This window comes from Molothrus ater, chromosome 4 (genome assembly GCF_012460135.2).
Source record: "Molothrus ater isolate BHLD 08-10-18 breed brown headed cowbird chromosome 4, BPBGC_Mater_1.1, whole genome shotgun sequence".
Lineage (NCBI taxonomy): Eukaryota > Metazoa > Chordata > Aves > Passeriformes > Icteridae > Molothrus > Molothrus ater.
Window position 1 is genome coordinate 303254 of NC_050481.2, and position 11453 is coordinate 314706.

Genomic DNA, 11453 nt, shown 5'->3' on the forward strand with positions numbered 1-11453 from the left:
TTTGTTGCCTCAAAAGTTGGCTACTCATGGCCTCTTCTCTCAGGCTTCTACACAGAGCTCAGCCTGCAATTCAATCTGCATCTCAGTCTGCAAGCTGAGCTACCTGGACCAGAAGTATTCCTCACCAACATGAGGAATTTGATAGATGTGTGTAGTGACTCATAGAAATCATGCTATCTGATTGTAATCCTGCTTTCTTGTATTTTTTCTTGATAGCCATCCTTCACTTTCATTATTATATATAGCTTGCATTCCAGTTATGACTGAGATTTTAAGCTTTTAGAGGTTGAGTTTGCAGAGAAGAAATCTTGCCCAATACAATTCAGTGGTACAATTTCCCTTGACATTTACAAAGGAGTTTGCTTACTATCTATATGTAGGGAACCAAGTACTTTATTACAGGTTAGAGGCCAGAAACCCACATTTGAAATATTGATCCTTCTGATTCAAATCCATGTTGTCTGCACTCCTTTGAAAAAAAGGAGAGTGTGGCTGTGAATCTAGGTAAATAATACAAGTTAGTTTTCTATGTGTAAACATTTAGCCTAGTGTTTTACTGCGTCTGCAGTTGATTTCACCTGTGGCCTTGTTATAAACCTCTCACTTCCAAGATCTTCCCTCCTGTTGAAGAATGAGGGATATGGTGAATTTGACTTACTCCTTCATGCCCAAACGCAAGGACATTTTTTTTCTCCAGACACTCCTTTGAAATAGATCCATGTAGCCTTCCCTAACCATCTAACTCACAACAAAACACTAGTTTGTACATAACCTTCTGCCTGCCCCACAGAGGCCTTGTATCTCAGACTAATTTTTTAGTGAGGAACTGTATGTATTCTTGTGTCCTCTCTCCCTCTCTCCTTCTTGCTTTTCAGTAGCTACCTGAGTGACAGCTAAATTCTTCCTTCTTCTCATAAATATTTGCATTTACAATGTGCAGTAAGTCTACACTCAGCAAGTCTGGACAAAGGCAAACCCAAGCTGGTGGCAAGACAGTGTGCCCAGCTGGCATCTCATGGTGTGGAACTGCCCCTAGCCATGTCCTCCTTGCTCACTTCCCCTATGAAGCCTGGGTGACTATGACTTTTTCCTTCCACAAAACACCTAGAAACTTCTGCTTTCATATGATTAATGTGATCAAAATTTAACTGTTCTTATTATTTACATCAGCAATGAGCAAGTAAACCTGCAGTGAGCTTATATCCCACGAGAGTGCTGCCCAGAGTGCTCCAGCACTTTGGTGGTGCAGTGTGCCTGTGTATTTTTGTCTTGGTCACAGGAGACAGATCTGTATTGACTATGTGTGGCCACCCAGGACAGATATATATTGATCCAAAATGGTCTCAAGGGACAGCTAGACATTGATCACACACCTGATTTTATGACAAAGGCAAGCCTGAAGTCTGTGGCACTCAGGTGTGTGCATAAGGCTGTGCTGCTTGTCCCTGAGGAAAACTTTGACATCACTGCTGTAAAATAATAGAGATAGATCTACTAAACCCCTCTTATGCTCTGAATTTCTTTTGCAGCATCCTCTCACAATGATAATGTTATTCAACGGGGATCTCTACAGCCTCTTGAATTTCCTCAGCTTTGCCAGGTGGCTTTTTATTGGACTGGTAGTTGCTGGGTTGATTTATCTCAGATATAAACGTCCTGATATGCCTCGTCCTTTCAAGGTAACATCTGCTTTCTACTCTTTTACATGAATCCTCCCTCCTCTCTGTCCTGCAGTCAGACAGCAAGGGAGCATTTTCTGATGGAACAAGTTAACTTCTTTCTCAGGAAAAACCGATCTAAGAGAAAACAGTGCTTTGCTGTGAAGAGTGAGAGTTTTCCTGCAAGGTCCCCAGTGCTACCCCAGCTGTGTTCCATCCTGGAAAAGAATTCTTCCCTCTTCCCTATGCTTGGGGAGCGGAGACTGAAGGTGCTATGCTGAGATGAAGACATTTTCTCAGTTTTGCCTGTCTGTTGTGCTCAGGCTGTCTGATGTGAGCTGTGTGATGCAAGCTGTGTGAAAATACCATGGGCACTCTGCAGCCACAGAGGGCTCAGACTGCAAATATTGGGGTTACTTGAGCCGACCTGATTTTCAGCCAGTCCTCTATTTAATGTCTCCTTTGATAAAGGCCTGGATAATTTTATGATCAAATATACAATAGCATGATCAAAAAAGTCATGTCAAGTACAAGAATTTATGAGAGAGGGCATTTATGTCATTGCATATCCAATATCAAGTATGCCAATTTTCAGTGCAAATAAGTGATTAGTGTGATTATTGTAATATTTGGCACTTGCAGTGGATTGGCAGACAGAGTTATTGTGAACCCTGAAAGAAAATGCTAATAATCCAGCCCCTTGAATAGTATCTATTTTGGCCTTGGTTCTGCTATATTTCTTGCTTGTTTTAAGTAGCATCGTACAAAGTAAGTTGTCCCATTGTGTATCCAGAAAGGTAATATCCATCATCAAAAAACTGGGAAATATATCTCTGTTTAGATGCTGCCAAGATGACTATTTTGTGACGAACTAAGAATGTGTATTGTTGCATTCTTGTAGGTATATTAGTAAATAAGGAGGTATATTAGTAAATAAGTACAACCTATTTTGCTTTGATTAAAAAAAAAGCTTTGACAGTACACAAAAGAAGAACAGTAATGCTTTGAGGCATGAAAAGAAGAGAACAATCTCCAAGGAATTCTCAATTTTCCATTACACTTAATGTCTCATAAGCCATGCCTGTAGGCATTTCCTTCAGAGACTTGCTAGGAGAGTGATTGTATTGGTGTTTTGGAAAATTGAGCAAATAAATTTGATATGGTTACTTTGTGTGCTTTCAGCAGTGACACTTGCAATGCCATCAGTCATACAGTCAGAAAGTGCTTTTTCAATCCCTATCAGGTGCATAACACTATCAAATATCTTTATCACTAGTCAAATTGCTGTTTAATTTGCTCTCTTCCTGCTAGATTTTGGTTTTTACCTTAGGAAGAAAATCAATATGTTCCTAATAGTTTTAAAAGGTGACTTGAGCTCCTGGTTGTATTTTAAAATGTTTTCTAATGGGTAATTATCAAAACGGAAATCTTTACTGTGGTTAGAGCTGCTTGCTTATATGCTGGGGGATTAGAGGAAGGACTTTTACAATGTAACTTATTTACAGTCCTTACACTTTAAAGGAAGTAAAACACTGGAGTGTTTTAGAGTGCAATTAAGACACTTCTGTGGTACTTACTGCATAGCACTGGCAGGGCCTGGCTTCTGCAGTCACTGACATTTTGTGTGCCTGTTCTAGATACCCTTATTTCTCCAGAACTGTCCTGTACTGCTGGGTCTTATCCAATTTACATCTCATGGAAAGTTAAATGCCTTGGTCATTACTTTACAATGACCTTACTATTTAATGGTCCTTTGTGTGGTTATTTTTCAGGTTCCTTTATTTATTCCAGCATTGTTTTCCTTCACTTGCCTCTTTATGGTTGCGCTGTCACTTTACTCTGACCCAGTAAACACAGGGATTGGATTTGCAATAACCCTGACTGGCATTCCTGCCTACTACCTCTTCATTGTATGGGACAACAAGCCAAAGTGGTTCAGAAAGCTTCTAGGTAAGTCCTGGGGTGGGACTTCTGTCCTTCATGCTGACTCCAGGAGTTTCTCAGAGCTCTCCCCATGTTGTGAAATCCTTTGGATCGACCCTCTCAGCTGCTGTGAGGCAGGGGGGTGACAGCACAAGTTGCTTTTGGGCACGTGCTCCAGCATTGCTCTGCCAATGGCAATCAGTGTCCACTAACTAATGAGGTACATTCCCAGCAAGGCTGTTCCTCAGCCAGTGATTGACTTTAAAGGACTGATGCTTCTTCCCTGCCCTCCCCTACAAACATCTAATTCCTTTTAAATCACCATCATCTTCTCCTGACCCTGCCTCTGTGCTAATAAAGACAGTACTGCACTCCTTGGAGAATCTGTTTGGAATCTTGAGCAAAACAACTGTGATATCAGGATGAACTTGGTGTTCCCTACTGACACCATGTGTTTGTGGACCACTGAGGAGTCTTTGGAATGGGACTGGAAGTGTCTGGAAGATTCAGGCAGCTTGGGCATGGGATACTGTCCTTAGCAGTGGCTCCTGACAGGGTGGTAGCAGCATATACCATGGCTTCTATGGAAATGATTTCTGTGCTTCATGAAGAATGACTTCTGTGTGACTTGGCTAGTAGTACTTCATGCCTGAAATACACTGAGAATACTTTCTGTACCATTTCTGGAAGGTTTTGAAAGGATTTGTGGAAGTTCTGATGTGTTAGAGAAGGATTATTTGAAACAATTCAATTAGAAGTCAGTATTTATTTATAATTTATTACAGCTCTTCACTCTCATTTTTTTGTTACTAGGATGATAGGCTTCTAAAATAAAGGGAATTTTCAAAATATCAAATAAGACTATTGGCAAGGTATTTCAGGAATCATGGATTATTTATTAAACAAAAAAAAATTTTGCTGCAAAATTAAAACTCAGCCTGTGAAATCTTTAACTAAAAGTAGTTGATTTCTATAGATGCTGAATTAAAAGTGCATATTGTGTTCTGTGCTTCAGTCTTAATTGATGATTTAAAATGAGCTGCTCTCAAGAAAAGAATAGTGCTTTTATATGTAATTACAGTATAACCAGTTGTATGTATTTTCTCAATATAAATAATTTATAGAGTTATATCCTATCTTCTGTAGAATATGTGAATTTTCCTCTCAATACATGCTGGGAAGTCCATAGGCAATAGGGTAGGAAGTATTTACAGCAAAAGGTGTTATTTTGCACTAGCAAAATCTTAATTTTATAGCTAAAATGTTATAAATTACTTGCATTGTCCTTGGAATGGGTAGAAATCTTCAGTACAAATTAAAGCAGTTGTATGCAGAAGGACATTCTATTAAGTAGTTGGGGTTTAGTCTGTTTATAATCTCTCAGTCTTGACATTTAGGGTGTAGGAATTTTCCCCTCATCAAATCCAGGAGGTTTTTGGGCATTTTCTGTTGTGTCTCAGAGGTTTTGGAGTACAGCTACTTGAATCTTTGGCCACGGGATGACAGTGTTGAACTACATTACTTGGGAAAGAGAAAGAATATTCTCTTTAAGGCAGACTGGATAGATGTGAAGATTTTTATGCCAGCTGTGACAATGAAGGTGAATAATTTCTAGATTTGAGATAACACAAAATTCTCCTCCTAGGAAGAAGTCTGTGTGCCTGTGTCATATCTATGGATAGGCATGGTGTACTGGCTCAGAGAGGAACGCAACAGAAGCCAGTCAGTGAGGGAAACAGCTTGTTTGCTTTGCAATTATTATCCCCAAAATAACAACAGTAATGACAGAAAACTGATGCTGACAGTTTTGAGCTGGGCCAGGGTGGAGATTTACTTGTGAAACAAACAGATTTTTCTTTTCCCGAAGAAGAAGCAATAAACCTTCTGTGTGGAGTCATTAAGATGGCATTATTTTGGGAGCCTGAGAACATTTACAAAAGGTATTGATTGAGAATAAATTCACTTAAGGTACCTCTGTGAGATATAGAAAAGAAATTGGGCAGCTGCAAGCTTGATATTCTAACCTTGAAACAATATGTCTTGCATAGGCATGAAAGTGTAATTCCTGACACAAGGTAAAGGACAGCATAAAAAAATAGGATTTTCATTTAAGACGTAGATTTTTGCCAGAGTAACTGGGTAACTTTCAATGAGAAGATAAATGATTTTTTTTTTTAATTTTTTACAAATGTGATGAATCCAATTTACTTACACTTGACCAAAGCATTTCCTGTGGTACCAGAGGAGAAGTAGCAGCCTGCTAGTCTGGACACACTGCTGTGCTACCAATACTATTGCCAAGCTGTTTCATGTGCCCAGATCAGCACATGGGCAGCTGGTGTGGGCTTTGAAAAGTCACCTCCTTGAGGCATTGACTGGTTCAGCTGCCCAGCTGTGCTTCAGCAGAGAGAGATGGCTGGTGCTCATAAACCCCATAAGGTGCAAATACCCATGGGTACAGACCAGTCCCCCATAAGGTCAGAGGGAATATCCTGAATAGGCTTTGTAAGGATCAGAGAAAAGGCATATTGAGCAGCCAGAATGAGTAGTGGGATAAAAGAGCCAGCCTGAAAATACATGTATTTCTGAAAGGAGTTTCAGGCTGATTACACGAGCAGAGTCCTGGAATGGATTACCCAAGGAATCCCCTCCCAAGACTGAAAGTCTTTGTTCTGTACTTCGGGCATTTACATTGCCCATTCTCCTTATAAAACTGCTGCATTGAACAAAAGGTAACTTTACAGCTCTCAGGGTTTGTAGATTCCGGGATGGTATTTTGCAATGAGAATAGCATTTTGTTCTGTCCTCTTCCAAAGGAATTCTGCTGTAGAACTAGATGTGCTGGGACAAATAATTTTGAGCTGGTACAGGCTTCATTTGACAGCTGCATTCTTTCTTTTTGTAAAACTAATGTGAAAATGAAAAAGTTGAGCCTAGCAAATCCTAAGCAGCAAATCAGTATGTAAAAGGATGCATCACCAGCATGAGAATGCTTCTATCTGTACTTCCCCAGCTGAAAACCCAACCCGAGACTCATACTTAAAAAACATTTCTTCCGTTACAATTAGTTTAATTGCAAAGAGGTAAAAAGTTGAATCCTACTTTTTTTCATAGCTGAGCCCTTGATGGAAATGAGATCTCTTTATATAGCAAAATATCTGCCAGGTTTATTTAGCAGTTCCAGAGGATAACACTTGTTCACTTAGGACAAAGTGTTATATGCTCAATTTGCTTCTCTTTGTCGAGTTTGTGGTGGGACCATAGGAGATTATCTCAACATTTTGTTGTTACAGATTTCATGTCCAGTCATATATATGTGATAAAATTCCTGCTTTCTTTCCTCACCTAAACTTTATGTGGTGCTTGTGTGGATACAAAGTCTGGGTTTTTTGTTTGGTTTTTTTTTTTTTTTTTTTTAATAAAGGTTGTCCCCTGGGACCCATTTGCAGTGAATTTTATCAAAAGGGATAACTAGGATTTAAAATGGGCTGGGGAAGTTATCTGCACTGCCATGGCATGTTAAGCTGTCTTGTGACAAATGTGAAATCGATCCTGTAACTCTAGGTACTGCTCCAAGCAGACAACATAGAGGTAGGTACTGACTGGAAACAGATTGGAACATTTTCATAGGGGAAAATGCTCCTTATACTGATTTATTCTGAGTATATTGCAACCAAAAAATGCAAAGAATGCCAGCTCCCCCAACTTTTCTGCTCTGCTGTGGCTTCATCCCAGGAGAGAGAAAAACTGCTGCATGGAAATGGAGAGCTGGGCAAGGTCTTGCTGCTGGTGGGTCTGTCCACTTAGGTGAACAGAATCACAGCCAGCTCTAGAGATGCCCAGGATTTCTTTCTGCTACTGTGCCCTTTCCCAAGAACTGTCATGCCACTGCTCAGCCTCATAAAATTCTCTTTTTCCCTTTGCTTGCCCTCAAAGCTGGAAGGGCTGGGATGGCAGGGGTGAAGCCTTCCTGTTTTCCTGCTGCTTGCTTTCCTCCTGTCTTTCATCCCCGCTGCACTCAGCCCAGCTCTGATGTCCCCACAATGGGTAGGGAAGGCAGATGGGAGGAAAATGCAAAGCCTGGAGACTCCTGGCCTCTCTGCCCTTATCAGTTTATAGTCTAAGGGCAACCTGACTTTGCACTGAACTGGTGACATCCAGAGAAAAGAGGAAAGGATGGTAGAATCTGCCTTAGACAGAAGATCAGAGAAACGGTTTCAGTTCATATCTTCTGTGAGCTGCACTATTTTACCCTCCTGGCATTGTGTCAATGTCAACATTCATGCCAGACATTCAAGGAAAATGAGAACTTTCTTTTGCAACAATTTCTGCTTATTTGAAATAGGATATTAAGAAAGAGTGATAAGTGAAAGAAATTGGAAGAAAATGTTCTTTTACTATTCTCTATGTGCTGTATGTGAATTAACTGTGCCATTTATGCATCAGTACCCTAAAAATAAAACCACCAAAAGCACCAGAAGGAAATAAATGTTCAGAGTGAAAAAAAAGAAAACATGAAGTTACTTGGATGAGTGACTTTTTTTTTTTGCTTAGGCAGGTCTTGGCACAGATAAATTAAGTTATTTGAATTTTTCCAGACTTTTATTTCAACATAAAATCTTGATAAAGCTAAGCAGTTATGCAGAGTAGTAATTTTTTTTTAAGATAGCCTTTAAAAGCATGCAGACTTTTATTGAATAAGATTACACATCCATACCCTTCTATTATTATTGTATATGCATAGCCTTGGATCAGAGGCATGGAAAACAGTTAATAGGAAGATGTCGAGTTTAAATGATAAATGTATATGACCTGTGTGAAATCTATGTGCAAGTAGCCTTCATAGAAGCTAAGATAATTTTCTTGACTGCTTCTCCTTAATCTCTCCTGCAAAATCTTACCATGTATATGCTTTTATCTTTGCAGGCAGGGTAACCACAACATTGCAAATCCTCCTGGAAGTCATCCCAGCAGAGGAAAATCAAAAATCATGATCATCATGCACAGCTTTTGGCTTGGTCTTTCATTTCTACCTGAAATAAAAAGAGTAGGGAGATTTATCTCCCTTCCTAACATGCTGCAAACTGGAGGAACAAGTCACAGTTGCAATGGATACTGAACAAGTCCCTTACCAGAATTGTCTTCTATGATGCTGTTGCAACATTTTTTTAACACAGTTGATCTATATGTAGAAAGCAAGTACTTGTGCTATGAGGGAACTCTTTACTGTTTTTTTGGTACAGTGTCTTATTTTAACAGTCTGTAGGTTCATCATACTGGGATTTTGTTCGCCTTGTCACTGAAGATAGGTTTAAGTGATGTGTAACAGCTGGGTGTACTGTGAAGATGGATCTTGCTTTCTGCCCCTGGAGATCTCAAGTCTCACCAGAGGAAGGGTGAGATAAAGCTGCTGAGTTTCACATCCTACATTCTTGCCATCACTCTCTTTGGCAGCCTGATTTGACTTCTTTTGACTTGCTGGAAGCCCCAGTGCACAGATGCAGAAGAACCAATCCTCAGACCTTTGTGATGGCAAACTCCAGGTTTCTTCATTCCAGAGTTCTTGAACCATAGCCAACAGAAACATCTTCTGTGACTCAATATTTCTGCCAGTGGGGCAGAAAGATTTTAGCATGGGAATTTTAGCAGTAACTTTATGCACACTAACTTTTTTACCAGGCTGGAATTGATCACTGGTTTTACCAGTGTTTGTGTGCCTACACACACAAAATCCAGCAAGTTGAGCACTGACCTTCAAATGAGTCAAAATATTTGAAGATCACCTCCACTGCTGTATGAATATTTCCTATCTAGGAGCATATGGTCCTGCAGTTATCAGTCAGGCAAACCTGATTTTAAAGTTTTATATCAGTGTTGGTGGGCAGAAATAGATGTCACTTGGTGGGAAATGGTACAGACGTGGCAATAAATGCAATACTTTCTTATGAATAAGACATAAGGCAGGCTACAGCAGATTTGCTGATTTGAGTAGGATGTGTGCCTGATCTGTGGGCTTTTCACTCAAGCACACTCCAGTTAACAGAGCTTTGGAACACTGAGGAACATGTGCTTTTCCTGTCTTCTCATGGGTTTTATCTCAGCAGAAACAGAGAAAGGCCTTCAAAACAGATAAAATTAAATTAAATTAATCTCCAGAGCTATTTTTGAGCTGAAGTCTGGCTCAAATGTGAGCTGAAATTTTGCCCTTTTAAAAAGATAATTGTATAGCTGAAGAAGTTTTTTAATACTTAGAAATTGAATTTTATATTCTTAATGACTACCCAATCTTAAGGTTAAGGTTTATTTTCCCTCTGTTAAGAAAATAACACCTAACTATTGAATGCACTACTATTTGAGCTGTCTGCTTTCAGCAAGTCACGTTTCATGAAAATTCTTAGGGAACTAAGAATTAACATTTAACTTCCTAAATTGGGAGAAAAGCACAACTAGTAGCCAGACCACTACAGTAAAGGGAGACTGTGTATTGTATATGTGTTGTATATATCCAAAATATCTACTGCTTTAAAGGTGTACAGTAATGTGTCTTAAATGTATACATGTTTTTTGATTTTGTATCTCTGTGGTGGAATTTCACAAGAGTAGGGAAATGCAAGTAACTGCTTATGGAGAAGAGCAGTAATTTAAGACACAGAAAGCATTTTGCAAATAATGTTTTTCTTTAAATGTTTTCTGTTTACAGTAATTTAGTGTTATTTGAATTTTTTTTTTAGGCAAACATTTTGAGAGGGTTTTTTGTGCTGACAGTGGGTGGGTTTATTTAGTACTTACCTTTGGGTCACAATTCTGCCTTTGAGGCCATCATCTGCCATCCCGGTTCATTGGGGTTTGGCCTCTGTCACCATGGAGCATCTCTAAAGTACACAAACTCTGCTCCTCTCTGACAGAAATAAACTGTCTGGCACCTTGCAGGAGTGCACCTAACCCACTCCTCCCCTAATGAATGCAAAGTGCATGGGATCCAGAGCAAACCACTTCCAGAGCCATAGTGGATGTGACTTTTTCACTCTGTTTCGTTCCCATGTATTCACTTCTGTTGTGCCACATTACTTGAAAATTGGATTGTTGGCAGTGTTAACTTGTAGAAATAAATGGCCTCCATAAATATATGGATATTGAATGTTGCTTTATTTTCCCATTGTGGTCTTTAAAGTTTAGAAATGTTTCTGAAGCCTTATTCAGTGAATGTATCTTTACTAACTTTAGTTCATGTAAAGGGTTAATTTTTCCCAAGGGAAATCCTAGGACTTGTTGATTGTGAAGTTGTATACTTTAGGAAGGAAAAAAATTACAAGGAAAATAAAAATCTGGGGTTTTTGAAGGTAAGCAGGGATTTTAATTTCAGATTTAGTTTCTTTAGCACATGCAAAAGCAATACAAAATAATATAGTTGGGTTTCCACAGTATGATGAAAATCAGTATTAAGGATTTTTATTGCACTCGAAAGTGAGGCATATCTTCAGAAATGGAGGAAAACCATATTTTCTTAAAGCATCAAGTTCTCTTATAAGATTGTTAAGTATTTATTTTCAGAGTCATAGAGGAAATTCTTCTAGAATAAAGAATAAACTTTATGTATCCTTTTTCTTCTTAGGGCCTGAGGTGGTCAGCCAATGAGACCATTTCTGTGGAGATATTCAGTAGTTCTTATTTTTCTTGCCTTTTGCACTTGTATATCAACTGGATGTGCCAAAAGATATCTTCCTGTTTTTTAGGTGGTTGTTCCTGGTTTTTTTTCTTCTTTGAATTTGTCACTTTTCTGGGGTATAGGTAAAAATTTCACTGAAGGCAAGAGAAATGTGTATCTTATGTGAGTAGCAAATACTGGTCAGGTTTAGTATAAGATAGAGAAAC

At 39.0% G+C, this 11453-nt stretch overlaps 1 protein-coding gene across 2 annotated transcripts in view; it reads left to right on the top strand.

The window, feature by feature from the left end:
- SLC7A11 (solute carrier family 7 member 11) overlaps positions 1 to 10708 on the top strand; it is a 66168-nt gene extending 55460 nt beyond the window's left edge. For both annotated transcript variants that reach the window (XM_036382962.1, XM_036382961.1), the window contains 3 exons: positions 1530 to 1679; positions 3431 to 3608; positions 8508 to 10708. In XM_036382962.1, coding sequence (XP_036238855.1) covers positions 1530 to 1679; positions 3431 to 3608; positions 8508 to 8575 — 396 coding nt within the window. In that variant the 3' untranslated portion in view covers positions 8576 to 10708. The remainder of the gene's footprint in view (positions 1 to 1529; positions 1680 to 3430; positions 3609 to 8507) is intronic.
- The last annotated feature ends 745 nt before the right edge of the window (positions 10709 to 11453 follow it).